Source organism: Nipponia nippon, unplaced genomic scaffold (genome assembly GCF_047370975.1).
Source record: "Nipponia nippon isolate SJK-2023a ecotype South Korea unplaced genomic scaffold, ASM4737097v1 scaffold_1, whole genome shotgun sequence".
In the NCBI taxonomy this organism is placed as follows: Eukaryota; Metazoa; Chordata; class Aves; order Pelecaniformes; family Threskiornithidae; genus Nipponia; species Nipponia nippon.
This window is the reverse complement of record NW_028262290.1, coordinates 81,599,208-81,618,569: the sequence shown is the minus strand read 5'-3', so window position 1 is coordinate 81,618,569 and position 19,362 is coordinate 81,599,208. Positions and strand designations below refer to the sequence as shown.

General features: G+C 40.0%; 2 protein-coding genes across 7 annotated transcripts in view; one reads left to right on the top strand and one right to left on the bottom strand.

Moving 5' to 3' along the window:
- Window positions 1-2,242: 2,242 nt before the first annotated feature.
- On the bottom strand, window positions 2,243-16,313 carry OTULIN (OTU deubiquitinase with linear linkage specificity). 6 transcript variants are annotated; one of them, XM_087760977.1, is made up of 8 exons: window positions 15,948-16,313; window positions 14,633-14,968; window positions 10,773-10,846; window positions 9,854-9,948; window positions 8,579-8,722; window positions 6,489-6,614; window positions 5,221-5,490; window positions 2,243-3,894 (listed from the first exon to the last, which is right to left on the bottom strand). In XM_087760977.1, the coding sequence occupies exons 1-8, from the start codon at window positions 16,148-16,150 to the stop codon at window positions 3,700-3,702; spliced, it is 1,443 nt and encodes a 480-aa protein (XP_087617103.1). In that variant the 5' UTR covers window positions 16,151-16,313; the 3' UTR covers window positions 2,243-3,699. The 6 variants fall into 6 exon arrangements, with proteins under 6 accessions (XP_087617103.1, XP_087617123.1, XP_087617131.1 ...); XM_087760997.1 differs by having other exon boundaries at window positions 14,633-14,964; window positions 15,948-16,077; XM_087760991.1 differs by lacking the exon at window positions 2,243-3,894 and adding an exon at window positions 3,923-4,451.
- The window catches only part of LOC148057439 (uncharacterized), a 17,685-nt gene continuing 14,471 nt past the window's right edge, over window positions 16,149-19,362 (top strand). The window contains exon 1 of the mRNA XM_087748126.1: window positions 16,149-16,545. Within this exon, the coding sequence (XP_087604252.1) occupies window positions 16,149-16,545 (397 nt within the window). The remainder of the gene's footprint in view (window positions 16,546-19,362) is intronic.

Below are 19,362 nucleotides of genomic sequence, written 5' to 3'. Positions count from 1 at the left end.
GCCTCTACCATGCTAAGCCTTCCCTATTCCACTTTTAACTCTGTGGAATTAATAACATTTCCTTTCCATTTCTCAGAGGTTGAGGTTCTCCTCAAGAAATTTATAAATGGAAATATTCTTTGAATATGTCTGGCTTGAAGCACATTAGTCGATGTCAGAGCACAATCATTCATCTAGCGGCAAGCTTCCAGAACGTGCCGCCTGTCATCTTCCACCGTTACCAAAAAAGGGAGCGTTCATAAAGTACACTTGGCCACCTTCAAACATTCTCAGTCCAATCCTGCCAGCTAGCGTACTGGGGGAACAAATGGCCATTATGTCCAGAAGAAAACGAGATGCAGGGGCTCCACAACCGACACTGTTAAATATTAGGGACATGAGATCACGAATCGAGCCCTGCGCTCGGTACACAACGCTTCCTTTAACACCTACACTGGGATACGTGACCCCGTCCGCCATTCTGGCAAGGTACAAGTTTTCACCTTCTTCCTCTTCACCCTCCTTCACTAGTTTTTGTCACACAAAACCAAACTTGGCCAAGATTTGGTCAAGCTCCGACTCAGAAATCTGAATAAAGTTACAGTCCTCAACCAAACGCACCTGCACCTCCCTGGGGCAGCCGGGTTCCGGGGCGAGCTCCCGCGGGGCTCCACCGGGCTGGCTCCAGCACAAGCCTCTCGGAGCCATACCCAGCCTTGGCTTTGCCACCTTGCCCGCTGCACCTCCAGCTCAGCACCTCTCTCTCTCTCCCCCCACGCCCAACTATTCCCACAGGCTACAATGCAATTTCCTTCCCCTCCTGCCAGCCCAGCAACATCTCCTGAGCCTCTGTTCTCCTTCGCACAAGGGACTTCTGCTGTACACTTCCACCAACAGAAGGGAAGCTGGAGGATAAGTCTCCGTTAACAACATCTTTCTTCCTAGGAGACCGAAGAAAGGCAAAATAAAAGCTTTGTGTAGACCACAGCTGTGTTTAGGGAAAAACAGATTCTTAAATGCTTTTTAAAAAGCAATTGGGTAGCCCAAGTCAAAGCACTATGATAGAAAGCAGGATGTTTCCATTTAATACCTGAAAGTACGCTGAAAAGGTTCTGAAGAACACAACAAACATGCTCCTCCTCCTCCCAAAAGCATAAAGGGCGGAAGTTGGTCGTAACAATAACATTAAAGCAGGGATAAAAGATAGGCCTGAAGTGGATGAAGTATTTTTTTGCACAAAAAGCACACTAACTACAACAGTCAGAGTGAACTTTCTTCATCTGTACTAACTTCTAGGAGCTCACATATTACAGTATTAAAAATCTGGACTGTACCTAACAAAGTATGCCAGGTGTTGAGCAAAGCATCTGCTTCCTTTAGTACGTTGATCTTGAAGTACAGCAGTTATTATGAAGTTATTCACATGTAAGACTCATGGACAGAACTGATTGGACCTCTATTCCTCTTCCTTTCCCATCCCTCACTTCCACTTCATTTATTCACTCAGTTCACTCAGTAGAATACAGGAGGGAACCCAACAGAAAAGCAGCATTTATCCGTTGTATAAGTCTAGATAAAATTGACAGCTGACAACTTTTCAAAATTCAAGTTAAATCAATATACTGCACACCACAGTACAGACTCATTGCTTATCTCCAAAATACAGATGGAAAATACAAAGCAACCTCAGTTTTTCTACTGTTTGTTACTCAGCTTCTGCAGGAACAATATGTGACTTAAGGTGTACACGTACCTTGCGCTCCCTCCTGCGCTTCTCAGTGCAATGTACAAGCCAGTTACGTGAATCGTTTGCGTACCTAAAGACTGCAACCTCAGCCCTTAAATAGCCTCTGCTTTAGAGGCTTTTGTCATACATTCAGAGCCACTGCTCTAAATGTATGACAAAGATGTCTTTTTTAAAGAGGTGTTGATTAAAAATAATCTCAACAATATATGACAATTCGAAGACATCAAGATTTCAATAATTCCAGTTATTGAAATCATAACTACAACTTTTCTATCAGAGTTCAGTGAGTTGCAAAAGCTAATTTTTCTTTCCCCTTCAGCGTTACATGGATAACAGTAATTCAGGGAAATTTTTTTACTGTCCAAGGGCAAGCAGCAAGCCGATAATTACTTATTTTATAGACATTACTATGCTCTGCAGCTTTCAAGAAATAACTAACTTGAGCAAGGATTTCAAAATTAAAAACTCAAAAATATAAAGCTAGAGACAAAAAGGGGCATAAAACAAGAAACAAAATACTGCCAAATGAATTGGTTTATTTTCATTTCCTTGTAGCTCCCAGAAATTTTCAGCAACAGATCAAACTAGTTGTTCTAAAAGGCAAAGACAACATGATAAATATAACACTGAGTACATGATAGATATCATTAAGATGTGTCTAAAAGACATTTTAGAACATAGTGAATACACATTCTCATTGTGTAATTACCTTTCATAATAAAAGAAAAGTTAACAAACAAATTAAGTTTAAGTAGAACAAAACAGGAGAATTTGAAGTTTTGCATGTCATTTCCTCCAGAATATTTGGTTCCTTTTCTATAAGGCGGCCTTCTAAGAGAAGCCGAGTGACCTGTGTATGATCAGCATTTCATCTAAATCAGCTTTCACTCTCTTGTTCCGAGAATCATCTCTAGGACATAGTTCCACTTTAAGCTAAAGGTGAAGGTTTGTTTTTTTTGTTTTTGGTTTTTTTTTTTTTTGGTATGTCAGTACTCCCAGCATCTGATATATTCTGTATTCCTTCAATTTAAAGCGTAATGAATAATTCTAAGCAGAAACAGAACCTCCCACATGCTCCTCCCAAGAGTGTACAAGTTGCACCAGAAGTTTACTTTCATCTGCTGCACTCCCTGGACAAATTAAAATCCTGATGTTCTCAACAGCATCTACCAGCGAGGATTAACATCACAGGAACAGTAATATGAACAGACATGGAAGTTAGCAGGCACCTGGTTATCTCATTCCAGCTATCATAACTGAAAAGGGAATTGTGTGTAGGTTTTGAATTTGTGACCTAACAAACAGCTTTTATACTCCCTTATTATCAAGTCCCTTTGCCATGATCCTCTCAAGGGGTTGAAAGAGGAAGAGCTCTTTATTTTCAGTGTAACAGATGACTGGCTTGTAAAGAAGAGATATTCATGTTGGAAAAAAACCTCAAAGCATGAGAAAACTTTAAATAACATCTCTCTTATAGCATAAACCATGGCAGGCATTAAATTCCAACTGCAAAAGAATTATATTGCTTCCTGAGACCCCAGACTTGTACAAATTGCTTCTAAGCAGCATTACAAATATCAGTCAGGACACTGCCAGCTTACTTTTCCAGAAATTCCCATTCAGCATTATCTCATTATTTCAGGGAGCAGAAGGTCAGCTCATGTCTTACTACAGAGCCTCACCTATCTTCTTAAAAGAAGTAACTCTATAGTTTTCACATTCCTATTCAGAGTAAGCCTTTCAAAAAAAGGATTACAGATGTTTCCTTTTTTTTTTTTTAATGGGCAACAAAAGCCACACTTGCAAAACTTTTTAAGCTAGTACCTATTTGATATTTTAGTTCAGATGTAAACTTCTGAAACATGGATTTCAAGTTGTAGATTTAATAACGCAGATTTCATCATCATCCTGTTTGTAAATAGCACTGGAAACCTCAATAAGCAGCACAGGTTTGTCTGCCAAAAATCACGTGTTTACAGCATAGTCTCTTGGCACATTCTGACTGGAATATTATAATGTCTGTCATCTTCAGTTATGAGAGTCACCACAGGCCAGTCCTCCTCTGGGTCATTGGGATAAAGTGTGATGAATTCATCAGTGCTATATTTATACAATCGATACACTTGGATGGTATACCGCAGAGCATAAGCAAGGAGAAACATTTCCACCTACATTGGAAAAAGCAGAAATATGATGTGTAAAATTAAACATACCTTTTACAAGATATTTCTCATAAAAATACTAAACTAATACATATCAGATGATCTTTCTGTACAAAGAAAAAACTATGAAGCAAATAAGGATGCATATACACGAGCATCTCTAGTTCAGTATCTTGATCATTCAAGCCATTCCTAACTTGCTGCACAAATACCTCTAAGATACCATGCCTTTAACACAGAGCTCTTCAGACCCAACAGTGGCACAGCAGGATATTAGTCCTAAAAAAAAGCCACTTTAAACAGAGAATCCCACATCCCTACTGCCACAAATAGGTTGGAAAGACATTCTCCTCTATCAGTTTTCATCCCATTAAGTCACTAAACCAAACAAGAAAGGGTTTCAGGCAACGTTCCTTTCCCTCTTAGAGGGTACTCTGAACACTCTAGCCAAATAAAAAGCAGATGGAAAGACCTTACAAAGCCTGTTGATACCAGAAGGAATTCAGAGAAGGAAGCTGGAAAATCTTCTATCACGTCTACTACAGTGGCAAGCATACCCTGTTCTAAATAACAAAGAATATCACTGAAATAAATAAACCTAGTCAGCACAAAACCAGGCAATATTACTTATTGAGTAAACGGGGCAGCAAAAAGGTCACCAATGAATCAGCTAATTTAACACTAACAACAACCCGTTTGTTTTATCTATACTAGAGTCATCAGATTTTTAAGCCAATAAACAGAAACAAAACATCACACTTCCATGTTTCTAGTGTCTATAATTAAGTAGTGAATTCAAATGCAGTACCACACTTGTAACGTATTCAATGGGATTTTTTTAAATGGATGTTTCTAAAATCTTTCAGACTATTCAGCTCATTAACCACTACATTTTGTTTTGGGACTTTTTTGTAATATGCATATCATTTCTGCAACGTATAAGGCAGTAACTGTCATCAGTTTATCAGAATTTACCAAGTATATGTACTACACGTGATCTTCTCTTCAGAATTCGAGTATTAGCTTTTATCATATTTTTAAAAAAGCTAACAATTAAGAGACTAATACAATGTTACTATTAATAGAATACCATACTTCCAAAGAATGCTACCCTAAGTGTCAGCTGCCAGACAAAAATCAATGTTTCAAAGGAAGGCCTTTACAGGCTCTTACTCCAAGCAAGCAGTTCTACTATTTTTTTCCCCAATGGAAGACCAGACGCTACACCATTAAATTTAGCCAGACCAACAAAAGCCGGGTGATTTCTTAAACCACTTGAAACCAAAACCTCCAAAACAGGAAAGTAACACCGTAAGAACAATCTCTCCTTACTTGTTCGAGGCCTCCACTGTGACCAATATGATTCAAGTGATTATGCATTAACTGACAAGGGTTGCTAGATGTATCCTGTGCAAACAGTAACCATGAGAAGACAGGAACTCTCCTTCCATTTTTATCATCATTGTATAATTCGATGGCAGTATTAAGCATCAAAAATTTGAGTGCTTCATAGAGACTATACTCCTCCTCTTCATTTTTAAACAATTTATCACAAGCTTCTTGTTTCTCAATGGGATCCTTGATTTCACTTATATTCTTCCACTATAAAAAAATAACACACACAACATATATCAATAGCCATCACCATGCAAGAGCTGTAAAAAGCCACTTGTGAATTGTCAAATGTTCAGAATAGGCACTCAGAATTTAATTTATGAAGGGCTTTGTGCCTTTTTAAAAACACTCAAGGTCAAGTTGAGTTAAGTCTGATTTTGCTTATATTAGTCCTTAGCAAAGCAAAAGAAGAGGATGTTGGAAATTGTTGCAAGGTGGCAAAACAAACGTTGTCATGGGACAACAAGCAGTAAGGTAATAACCTTTTTGTTTCCTGTATCATAAATCCTACATCCTTCATATTCTTTACATTTCAGTTACTCAGAACATGTATTCATCCCTGCCCTCAGAAAATGCTTGAATGCAGCCTTTCAAATATTCTCAAAAGCCTTCAAAAAAAGAGAATATGCATACACTGTAAGACAGGAACAACTGAAGAGTTTTTAAATAGGTTCCAGAGTTTCAAGAAGGAAGAGGATCAGGCTAAGTAACATAGTACAAACACTGAACGGGCACAATCATGTTCCCGTTACATTAAACTAGAAAAAAAAAAACGTGTAAAACAGAGCAAAAACTTCATTAATTACTTCAGCATTATTCTGTATTTTTTTTTTTCGTTCCATGACCTGTTCAAGGTAGCAACAGCATTTATCCATAGTATACCTCATTCCTTCAAATGAATACAAGAAATAGAGGCAAAATGTTACTCTATTACATTAATTTCTTCAGTGAAGCCTGTCTAACTAATAGTTTTCTGCAGAGCTGCTTACAAATTAATTCCAGCATCAGGCTAATGCAAGCAGTGACAGACCAGAAAACTCCCACAGATCTGAACAGATATTCTTTCCTTGATTTTTTTGCAGTATACGTATAGAAAAGTGACTTTCACTAGTGAAAGCATTGTTATGCTAAATTCACCCCATTCAAAAATTTTTGTCATTTTTCTTATTTGCAAGTGACCAAGAATAAACAAATACTTTTCCAACCTTTTTCCTTAGAAGTATTAAATATTCTTTAATTTCATCACTTATTTCTCCCATCTTCCTGCCCAGTTTCTGTTTTAGCTGCCAGTGCTTGATCCAGTCATATTTGCTCAGCAAGTTTTCGGGAAGCTGGAAGTTGAGAGAAGGCAGCTTAAGTCAAAAATCTTGAAAGGAAAAGCCACCAACTTGCACATTATTATTTTATTGATTTTTTTTTTTCCCCCAAACATTTTGCACCTTAAAACAATCCCTCATATGTTCTTCTGAACAGATGTCATACTAAGATGACCGTAATTGAACACAACTGGCTCTTTACAATACTTGCTGGATAACAGTCAGAATACTGGTCTATTACTATTTCCAGATCTAACCAATACCTAAGCACTGGAAAAATTAATCACCCCCAGTTACTCATGGCTTTTTTTTTTTTTCCTTTTTTTTTTAATTAAAAAACCATCCAGCAGCTGATGACAGTGACTGTGTTTGAAAGTGTCCCTGAATCAAAAGAAGAGAAGGTTAAAGATGTGATGACATCCACCAGATAAGCCAGAAGTCTTGATGGAGTGCAAACTACTTTGTCCAGAACACACAAACTGTGTTTTCTTTTCAGAGAACATAATTAAAACACTGTGGGACAGGTTTTCTTGTAAAGAAGAAAACAACGTGGGAATTAGCTGATGCATCAGATCATACTTTAGCCTCAGAACTGCCTCTTTTACTGCTCACATGCTACACCTGCTCAGTTAAGAGCTTTTACACTTCTCTTGAAGAACATCCTGGCAGTTGCATGCCTAGCTTTTTACCCTCATTTATTAACCCATTTTATCACTAGAACTGGAAGAACAACTTGTGTCTCACAATGAATTAAATATTTGGCTAGAGCAGCACATATACCATCAGCCATTACCAGACAGTTTTCATTTTATCAGGACCCCAAATTAGTAATATGTTCTCTTTAATAGAAACCAAGTATTTGTCAGATATACACAGACCTTCCACCACCCCAGCCTGGCATCCTACACTAATTGGACATACAGAACTAAATAGGACATACAGAACTAAATAATCAAAGATTATATGCTAGTAACTTCTACAACTCGAAATGTGCATGTAAACACTGTTTTAAATCAAAAAAACCAAACCAAAACAAAAAAAACCCCACCTTTTTTAAAGTTGTACTGCTAGCTGTACATATCAGCAGAAGTTTACTTAACAATGATAGTGACCACAATGAGAAATTTTAAGATGGCCTCTAAAGTTATACAGAAAGATAATAAGAGCAGTGTGATTCTACCTGGACTGCTAGCCTACACCACAGAGCCTGCACCAGACATTCATCATTTACATTTCCAGCAGCAACCTGGACAACTGGAACCTTGCTCCTCTGAAGTGGGCCACTTCTGTATAGGCAGCTTCTTACATGTTTCTTCCATATTCACTGATACCACCAAATGGATTTTGTTGACGCAAGACAATTCCTGGAATATTTTTCTTCTACTCTTAGTAAGACACCTTGCTTTGCTTATCCATCAGTGCTCCATAAGAACTGTTCTTCATGTCAGGTTGGAGTTGCTCTTACACTTATTTTAAGTATCGTTTAAGACATGGGTAAGACACACATTCTGAAAAGCCTATAGCATCCAATTTGTTAATCCACTTTCTAGAGAAACCATATACGGCACACAAGAATACAATATGATAATTTTGAAAAGCTCATTTTTTTTTCAAATGTGCTGAGAATAAGTTGTCTATATTTTTTATTACCAGCTGTCTTGTGGGAAACCTCTTATTGCCGTATTACATGCAGTAAGAAGGAACCAAGAGGGCAAGATGAAGACAGACAAGTTATATTACAGTCAGCACTACAGTAACATTTAGACATTATAAACTGGAAACTAAGGGGACCTGGACTCAATTCCAAGTTGAAAGAATCACTGTAAACCTACAACAAAACTGAACACTACCAATTCTCAATTCAAGGGATATTGAAAAGTGAGCTTATATAGCATAACAGAGAAATCAGATCATAAAATTATCCAATAAGTTAGAACCAACACTCCTCTACTGTCAGAAGACCGGAGTTTGACACGTACCGAAGTAAAATCCTCACTCTGCAGCCAGCTTGGTAACTGGGTAGCTTGGCTTAGTGCCTGGAACAGAGTTGCTCTGAGTGCACAATAGTTATCACCTCGTACTCTCCTTATAGATGCAAACTTCTGAGCAACTGCTTCATATCCCTAGAAAAACACAAAATCCGAGTAACACGAAAGCATTAATAAAACATCTCAAGGTCATGCACTGGTATCATAAAAGATATTGGAATATTAGCATCCAAATGCTAATGCTATTTAAAAAAAAAAAAAAAGATTTGATCTACTACCCATTTTAGAAGTTCAAATGGCACAAATTAAGCTTTAGAAAAAAACTTAGAAAAAAATCCAAACATACGTACACACACAAGACTATAAATCTAAAAATATATCATGCTTAAAAGAAGTTTCAGCAATAGTTCATTCCATTTACCCAATATGTGTCACATGTAGCTTGGGTTTGCCTCAGGGAAAACTTGTGTTTACACTGAAATATCTTGACACATGCCTCAGCACATTTGTCCCCTCCCTGCTGTTCCCATACGTAGACTTTTAGCAGAAGCAGCAATGTTGAAACGTAACTTCTGAAGCTCAGTATGTCTCTTCAGCTAACCTAGCAAATTTCAATGCTCTGCACATCTGTATTTCCCTTACTAATCTCTTGAAGGTGACACACGGATCTTTTGATTTATGGAAAGTATTTTTTAGGCTTAGTCATACCTACCACTAAATTTTCAAATTGTGTTTAAAAAACCAAACCAACAAAAACAAGCCTAGCCAACTTTATGCTTGATTTTCTAACGCTAGCTCAAGATTAATATAAGAAAACTAGTCCAAAGCTCATCAAAAATAAGAATTCAGGAAAAAATTAAGAAAAGAAGAGCCTATTCATTAAAGCTCCCTATCTTAAAAATCATGCAATTCACCAGCTTCAGTTATTTGCCTTCTGCCAAAGAAGTTGGCTATCTGCTCTGCGATTTCAACAGCCCACAAAATAACCATTTTATGGTAATAAATCAAATTTGAATTGAAAACAGTAATGAAGAACAGTATTAATCAAAACCCTACACTATCAACAAGTAGCCTTACCAAAAAACACATTTTGAACGAGTACAAATGAAACCATCTTCCAGTTGTCAGCCACTTCTACTACCAGACACTGGAAAACATTGCTATTGCATTTTCTGTTTTAAAGATTGTTCCCACAGGAAATCACCTACTAAACATACAAATGAAAACAAAAAGCCCAACAAAATTCAACAAAAAGAGAACTGATACCTTTCTCATCCTTTTTGCTACTGGTGTATTTCCTCTCCATTCTTTTCTGCAATACTCCATGACGTCCATTTCAGGTGCAACACTTAGTTTATATTCTGTCAAAAAAGAATACGTAACATTATACTGAGAACTGTGAAACAGAACGACATAGAAAAAGCACTGAATTTCTAAATACACTCTATCACTTTAAAATAACATTGGTGCCGAAGGAGACTGGCAGCACAACCTATAGCTACTAAGTAATTTTTAGTATCAGAGGGAAAAAAATCCAGCTTGCTCTGCAAATGACCAGTGAACAAAAATAGCGATGCAGGCTAACAGAACAGAGAACACTCTGCTCCTCTCCTCTGAAAAAATATTAATTGGCAAATAGTAGAAATTAGTAAAGTACTCTTCATTTTCTTAGCAATCAGAAAAATGTTTCGCAAAAGTTTCTCTTCTTCTTTCAGCAGCCGGACTATGAGGAAGATAACAGAACTTTCTGAGTAAGCCAGAAACAATGGTAGAAAGACGAAATACAGTTTTCTCTTGGAATCCCAACAGCCTTCATTCCAAAACAGACAGTAATAAGGTTATCAACGGATCCCAGCAACAGATGCTGCTATAATCAATATAAACCAGTAATTTTCAAGCACACCACTTGTAACATAGGCTATATAACTGCTTTCCAAAGGATTCACATTCTCTTATAAAGTAACTATAGAAACACAGGGAAAAAAATACACTAAAAGCAACTAGTTTTACATAAAATTGATCTTTTTGTGAATTAAACTGCACAACATACTAAGTCATTATAAGTAACTTCTATTGCACACAGACATCTGTGCACAAAAATCCTTGGAAATGAGGGTGTCAAATCATCTCAAATTCGTGCTACAATGACTTGTAATACTGTATTGGAAACAAAGTTCAAATGTACCTGAAGAGCCTGTCTCACAAAGTAATATTTTCTCTCTCTCTATTTCTTCTGCGTCACGATACATGTCCTCCTCACTGCAACAAAAATCAACACATAATACATAGTTCATGTAACAGCACACGTCTTGTAGTAATTTACCCCTTCCTCTGTTTACAACTACAGGCAAGTACTTAAGTGTTTCTCCAAGTATTTTTTTTGACTTAATTTGCTTTCCGTCTTACACATTTTCATAAAACCAACATGAGTTCTCAAAAAAAAAGTTAAAAAAAACCTCTCAAGTGTTCCCCTCTGTTATTTATGATACCTACGTTGGTAACAAATCACTGCCTGAATTTCTCTTCTGCTGGTTGTATGGAGACTACAGAGTACTAAAGTCCCTTTATATTTGTAAATTTTACAGCATAAATTTGCAAAAGATAGAAGCCAAAATGCCTATTTACTGAGTATATGAATACTAAAACCTATGCATGCAACTGGGAACGCTTTACTCACCAGAGCTTTGCATCTACGCTCCACTGGGGCTGAGCAACCTGCCTCGTAATGAGCAGAACACATGACAATGTCATGATGAAAAGTAGACAGCTATCTGCAGTTGGTTTGAAAGTTACAAACTCAAAGACAACAAAATTCTAAGTGTGATCCAAACGGCAGGCTAACTGAAATCCAGTCAAACATGTCTTCCTCAAATAATATGGGCTCTTTTGTCAAGGTATGCTGTCAAATGTCTCCATCTGAGCCTATATACAGACATTCTGAACTCAAGTTATGACCACGAGGGAGGAAATGATGGCCTAAAAGGATATTGTTTCTATGCACAGCCTAGCATAATCAAGAAGAGATCTCGAAGCTAGGGTGTGAACATTACTGGTGAGAATGGAGGTCCATACAGCATTCAAAAAATAGAATTGTAAATGGCACATTTCTTTAAACGTGATTCTAAGCGGCATTTGTAATGTAACTACATCTAGCAAATAAACTTTAAAATCACAGTTTCACAGCTAAAATGCTTCAAAAAAACCCATACAATACCAAAAATATTAGTAAATCATTTAGGCTTACCACTAAAAGGTTACATTGAAAGTTTATATTTTGAAGAAAGCACACGTGCAGAAAAAAAAAAGTGTAAGGTTATTATTCATTGCCCACTACTATTAGTAGCTTCTAATCTACTACACAAAAAAACCTAAACCACAGCATGCTTACAGAAGACCTGGCAGAAATTAAGGCAGTGACCCTGCCCCATCTTAAATTACTAAGAGAGGACAAGCAGTTAGGAAGAGCGCAAGAAAGGGTTTAAATGTAGGCATCTGGTAATTAGATTACTTTCATTAAACTTGAAAGAATACACTGGTAAATTATGGCTCTGTATTTCTTTTTCTTTATATCCAAACCAACTTACTTTAAAAAGGTAACATTTATAACCCATTTGCATATATTTGCCTTGAGAACAAAAAAAAAAATGTTTAGTATAAAGACAAATATAGGTTAATAATAGCATGAAATTGTCATCTACTGTGCAGTCATGTGAAAATACAGTTTAGTTTTTACTCAAGTTTCAAACCTTTAACTTTCAGACTAGGTTTCCTGGGTGCTCAAGTAGCTGCTTGAAATCTGATTTGTAAAAATACTACATAATTATTAATTGAAACAGAAACAACAGATGCAATAGATGTTAAACACAGTACTCCATAAAAAGAGTATAACCCGCTGAGACAAAAAAAAAAAAAAAAAAAAAAATCATAGAAATACTTATCCCAAGTCCTCATCCTTGTTACAGTGTGGCAGTGGACAAACCCTAATTTCCATGCATGATCTTATTTCTCAGCAGAGATTAAGGTCTACTATGGTTTGTGAAGAATTTCAAGAACACTTAATAACCTCAAAAATACTATGAAAAATCCAAACAACTCAGCATCTGACAGCAGTGATCTCCAGCCTGCCTTATCTATAAGCTAAGTATTTAAAATATAAATCAACAACCTCTCCCTCTGAGTGTGAACAATCCTGCTTCTATAAGGGATCCCGTGGGAGGCGGCGGAGCAGGGGGAAGCATTACTTTGGGATACATCCTTGAATACATTTAGGTTATAAAGCACAAACAGAAAAAGTGCTCAACTTAGTAAACTAGTGAGGTTACACCAAACTTCTGTTTTGAGTCAAGTAAACAGCGTCATGTTCCTTCTGCAGATATTACCCCATCTTCTTTCTGGGAGTTCACAAAATAGAACCCAGAGATTCAGAACCTGACAGACTGACATCCAGCGTAAACAAAGTACTGCAATTTAACCGAGTTGTTTTGAAATCAAGGTAGCCAAGAGGTGAAATCCATCTGCCCAGGCACTCTGATTTCAGAGCTGAAAGTGCATCTTAACATTGTTCTAGCATAGCAACTCTTATGTAAATCTGTGGAAACAAGTATGTGGAAACTAAAGCCCTTCCCCATTAATCTTCACATTAATCCTTCTTTAATAAAATAACAGATGGAAAAGAATAATTAAATAAAAACATGCATGCCCAAAATAAAAAAAAAAATAGTGCATAGTATTGTGTGTAAACACTTAAATTGTTGAACTAGTAAATCAGATTCTGCTGAACCAAAGATACCAAGGAAAAAACACAGGATGTCAGATTTTACTTAAAGAGTATCCAGGGCTTTGCATTTTAAAAACAAACAACAAAAAAAATCCCACACCACCAAAGAAACCTAAACCCCAACATGTTAAGACAAGAGCAAGCAAAACTAAGCTGGAGAGAAGGGAAAGGACTACGGGCAAAATATAAATAGTTTTATACTAACAGATTTGCAGGACTAGAACTCCCAGTATTAAAGATACCATACAAAAGCAAAAACAAGGCTTAAAGTCTTCCGTTTATTAACATGAAGGGTTGAATGTTTAATTTTTTTATGTCAGATTAAACTCATTGCTAGATCAAACAGAATTAGTATGCCAAGTAGCAGCTACTTTAAAAATTCAGACGGATAGAGACCCTTATGTACCACACTTTTGCCAACATATGAAATGCACTTAATACATATTTATATGAATCTGTGTATTAACGTTAAATGTGCGTTAATATTAAAAACCTCCTACTAACATATTAAATTGCTCTGTAATTTAAGCATGAAATAACATTTTTAAAGCATCCTTGAAAACATGTACTTATTTTTAGTGACTTTTTCAGTAAGTCAGCACTTACTGTAGATTTTGGATGTTGTCTAAAATAGTTCACTGGCTACCCAGAGAAAGAGGATTAATTAGAAATCACTTTCTTCTCTTACTTTATTAACATATTCTTCAAAGACATAAAGTCACTCTTAATGTGCATTAATTTTGTTTTCAGAAGTTTGGAATACCTTTTTTTAAAACCTTCATGTTTATTTCTTCCTCCAGACACCAAATATTCTTGAAAAGACTTCTACTGTCAAATCTGAATCACACAACTAATTTTTTACTTCGGCTTATAGCAGGAGGTTTACAAAAACCAAACAAACAAAAAGGTGAAGTGTCAGGATTAAAAAAAGCCTTCTATGATTGTCAGCACTGCACCTAACAAAGTGTTCACAAGGTTAAAACCACGCTACCAGTGTATCTGCCTTCAATTCTTAGTTTCCCATGCTCTGCATCATACCCGTAAAAGCTTATTCCCTTAGATGGGGAAAGATGACCACTAATAAACTACAAAAAGAAGCAATTCATCTAAAGGGTGAAGGCAGCCTTCAAAGTTTAAGATTTGACATTTAGACCTATTTCATTAATACACTAACATATATGAAATTTTGCCAAGAAATTCACTTTCACGAACTGAAAGTACCCCTCCCTTCTACAGAAAAGCTGTCAATATATCAAAAAAATCCTCACCTGTCTTCAGATGACTCCACTGCTGAACAATTACTAGACACGGGTAGATACAGTTCACAGTTTCTAGATGCATCCTGATCTGTCACAAGTGATTTAATCGTATCTGTCTTCTTAGGTCTCCCAGTACTTCCGTATACATAGTCTTTTCTTATTTCCGATGCAGATTGCTCTTTCTGATCAGTAGCTGCCTTTGCTGAACCAAGTTCATTAGAAGGAACACCAACTTCCTTTTCATGCTTCATCAGCTGTGCGGCAACACTCTCTTTTTTCTGTGTCTGTTCTGCACCTGCAGAAAGGCTGGCTGGATCTGTCATCCACCCTTTAAAATTATCCTGGCTTTGAAGAATGGAGAAATATATGAAGAGTATCTCTCACAGAAGAACAAAAGCACATGTTTTAAGAAAATGACAATATTTCGACAGTTATGGTATATTCTGAGGATTCAGAAGGTCCTTAAATTATTCAAAAGCAGGAACAAAATCCAGAATAGTTTGCTAAGATAACACAGCACCCCATCTATTGTCAAACTCCTCTCCTCAGCAAGCCAATTTCATTTCTTACCTAGGCTAATCTGTGCCCACACTAGAACACAACCCATGCTAGAATTCGCGCCCTGACTGAACACTTGCTCTTCTCAAGGGGTGTTATCACCTAGAAACCTGAGGATTAACAGAATTTCTCCATGAAAGCTGTTTCAGCCCTGCAAGAGGAGGAGTTTTACAAACTCACCCGGCGCTCCATGAAACTTCCCGTTGCACCGGGATTATTGCTTAATGCAAAAGTTTCCTTCCAATCTTTGTTCCTTCCAACACGATTTCCAAGTTATCAGGACAGGACTTTCTACAATCCATTCTAGCAAGTTCTCCAAAGGCTTAGGATGTGCCCATAGGGTAAATTTTCAGGGATATTTATCTTAAATTGATACATAACCCTCCCCAAAAATTATGGGTTGCTCTGCAGTTGCCACATTCATGTTCTAGACAATTCTTACCACTGCTACCCAGGCTGGTCACCTCAGAACGGACAGGCTTAATAGCCACTATAAACACCTTAAAACTGTGCAACGCGTTTTTGTCCTCAGCTTAAAGCCTCCCACCTGCCACAAACCCTCCTCTCCCCGATGTCACTGCCCTTCTGCATTCCAGCCCCGCTACCTACCGAGCCGTCCCGCAGAACGACGCTGAGGACGAGCGCCGCACACCTCGTCCCCGTTACCCCCAGCCCCGCTCCCCAGGCCCGGGCGCCCCAGGCTCCGTGCCGCACCCCGCCACCCCTCCCCGCGCTGCCGCGCCGCGCAGGGCACCCGAGGCCTCACCTCTCCGCCACCCTCTGTCCTGCGGGGCCACGGGCCCGACACCGATCGTCGCCGCCGCCCGCCGCCGCCGCCGCAGCAGCAGCCGCGCCCCGCCGAGCGCAGGACGCCGCCGCCGCTCCGGCTGCACGCTGGCCGGGGCCGTGGGGGGCGCGCAGCCCGCCGCCGCCCGCCGCGCCCCTCCCCGCCCGCCGCTCGCCGCTCATGCCGGCGGCTCCCCGCGGAAGAGGCGGCCGTTCAGCGCCCGGGCTCCGCGACCCGCCCGCCTCCGGGGGCGGCTACAACGGCCGCCGGCACGCGCCCGGCGCTCCCATCGCCCCGGCAGCTGCCACGGCCCCGCGCGCGCAAGCGAGCGAGCGAGCGAGCGAGCGAGCGCCCGCCCGGCCCTCACGCGGCTCCGCGGCTGCTTCCGCGTCGCCGGCCGCCGCCGGCGTCCTCCGCCACCGCGTCATCACGCCGGAAATAGCGTTCATATGTGCTCGCACTTCCTTCCTTTCTTCCGTCTTCCTTCCGCCCGGCGGTCGTCACGCGAAAAGCGCCGAGACGCGGCGGCGGGCGGGGGCGTCCAGCGCATGCGCGTTGGCGGCGGAGAGGGGGAAAAGTACGGCTCCTGTCGCTAGGGCTGTGGGTGATATCGCTGCCGGGCGGGTTGGGGGGATGAGGCGCGCAACGGTCGCCCGCGAGCGGTGGCGGCGGTTGGCCGGGCTGGGGCCCGCGCGTCCTGGGCCTCGCTGCTGGGCGTTGAGGCGGGCGGGGAGCGGGGGAAGCGGCACCAGAGGCGGGCCTGCCGCCTCCCCTCTCAGCGCCACCGCCGCGGTGCGGCCTCCTCAGGGAGTGCCTGCAGTAATGTCAGCTGCGAAGGGGGGACCCTCCTCTGAAATCATCCTCCACGGGCACCGGAGGCTTTTGTTTGGAGTCCGTTTTGGGTTTGTGTTTTGGGGTTTTGTTTGGTTCGTTGTTTTTTGTTTGTTTGTTTGGGAAAACAGCCAGCTTCCAGTACAGTGCAAAATCAAGACTTAAATTCACATAAAATAAAAGGAGTTAAATGAAAATCCCCAAGCTTGGACACAACAATAACTTCTCTTAAATACAGGAGAGGGGGGGAAATAGAGTGGCTTTTCTGTTGTCAGATGCTCCATGTAAAAATACTCGTGAGGAAGCCGAGCGCTGCAAAGATGCATGTGTATGTGACAGCCATCGTGTGGAGCTTGTCAAAGGCTGGAAGCCTCTTCCAGGAGCAAAAAGATACATCAGCAAATTCTAATGCACCTTTATTAAACTCCAGACAGGATAGAAACCTATGTAGAGAATAGATGATAAACCTTTCAAAATTACATGTTATTCAAAAGTTAAGCATACCCAATACTATTAAAAACGGAATACTGAGAAGGGTAAAAAGTAGGAAAGCTGTATTGTGGTAGAAAAAAGTTCACTGAAGTTTGAGCATTTTGGAGGGTGTTCACCTTAAAATTGGGCCTGAAAATGGAAAAGTATTTGTTGTCTTTCTGGAATTTCCCTCATAAGAATACACTTTCTCTTCAGTAATATGAGTGATGCTAAGACTGCGGGAAAGTAACTACAAACATGCTGACAGTAAAGGAATTTGAATTAACATGATTTAAAAAAAGATCCATGTATTTAGAGTATCAAACAGTATAGGGAGAACATTTTTAAGGTGGAGGTCAGGTAGTAAAACCTATAAAAGGTTAAAAGGGCAATGATAAGTAATTTGCAACATCATGAAACTTTTAAGTCACATAAAACTGATGGGCATTTTTGTAAACAAGTTTTTTCTGTTTCTTTTGTCCTTGAGACACAAGGAAGTATCGTCATGAATGTTTGAAAAAAAAGAAAAAAAAGGCATTACCTTAATTTTTTTTTTTTTAATCATTGCTCTTCTTGTGGATTACATCTGTGTTGGACTGCTCTTGATGCTGACATCTCCTTCGGAAAAAACCTCTTTCTTTGAACAACTGACCCAACTGGTTTGTCTCAAAATGCATTCTGGTTTCACATTGGCCATTTGAGGGTTACTCCTGTTCAAACAGCGAGTCCACTTGAAATGCACCCAACTGATTCCCATGTTCCTATAATTAAAATAATTTAGATTCAGTAGCATTTAAGAATCATTACAGTTGGCTGCTTTTTTAAGATTCAGTTGTTGGGGTTTTTTTAGGCTCTTAGTCACTTGCCATTCCCTCAGGAACTTTATGCGAGAGATGTGTTGGCTGACCATTTTGCAACGCTTCCGAGAACTACAGAGCAGAATAATTCCACACAGCTTTATAACACAGGCGAAGTTGCAAGCTAGACCTAATTCTCTATCATGAGCAAAATGGTGTATTACAAAATGACACTGAAAAATACATGAACTGTGCCTGAGTTATGAAATGAAATTTCCAAATTCTATGCTTGCTCTATGTGGAACTGTTTCCTTGTAACAGAAAGTTCCTAAACAGCAAATTATGTTTCCTTTCTGAAGAATTATTAAATGAAAACCTTGCTATGATGTCACATGTCAGGCAGCATTACAGTAATGCTTGCCATGTGAACTTAAAAAAAATAGAATCACAGAATCGTCAAGGTTGGAAAAGACCCTTAAGATCATCGAGTCCAACCGTCAACCTAGCACTGCCAAGTCCATCTATAGCATGTCTTCAAGCACCGTATCCATCCGTTCTTTAAATACCTCCAGGGATGGAGACTCAACCACTTCCCTGGGCAGCCTGTTCTAATGCCTGACCACCCTCGGTGAAGAAGTTTTTCCTAATATCTAACCTAAACCTCCCCTGGCGCAGCTTGAGGCCGTTTCCTCTCGTCCTATCACTTGTTACTAGGGAGAAGAGACCAACCCCCACCTCGCTACAACCTCCTGTCAGGTAGTTGTAGAGAGCAATAAGGTCTCCCCTCAGCCTCCTCTTCTCCAGACTAAACAACCCCAGCTCCCTCAGCCGCTCCTCATAAGACTTGTGCTCCAGACCCTTCACCAGCTTCATTGCTCTTCTTTGGATGCACTCCAGCCCCTCGATGTCCTTCTTGTAGGGAGGGGCCCAAAACTCAACACAGTATTTGAGGTGCAGCCTCACCAGTGCTGAGTACAGGGGCACTATCACCTCCCTGGTCCTGTTGGCCACACTATTCCTGATACAGGCCAGGATGCCATTGGCCCTCTTGGCCACCTGAGCACACTGCTGGCTCATGTTCCAGCGGCTGTCAGCCAACCCCCCCAGGTCCTTTTCTGCCAGGCAGCTCTCCAGCCACTCTTCCCCAAGCCTGTAGCGTTGCATGGGGTGGTTGTGGCCGAAGTGCAGGACCCAGCACTTAGCCTTGTTGAATCTCATGCAGTTGGCCCTGGCCCATCGATCCAGCCTGTCCAGGTCCCTCTGCAGGGCCTTCCTACCCTCCAGCAGATCGACAC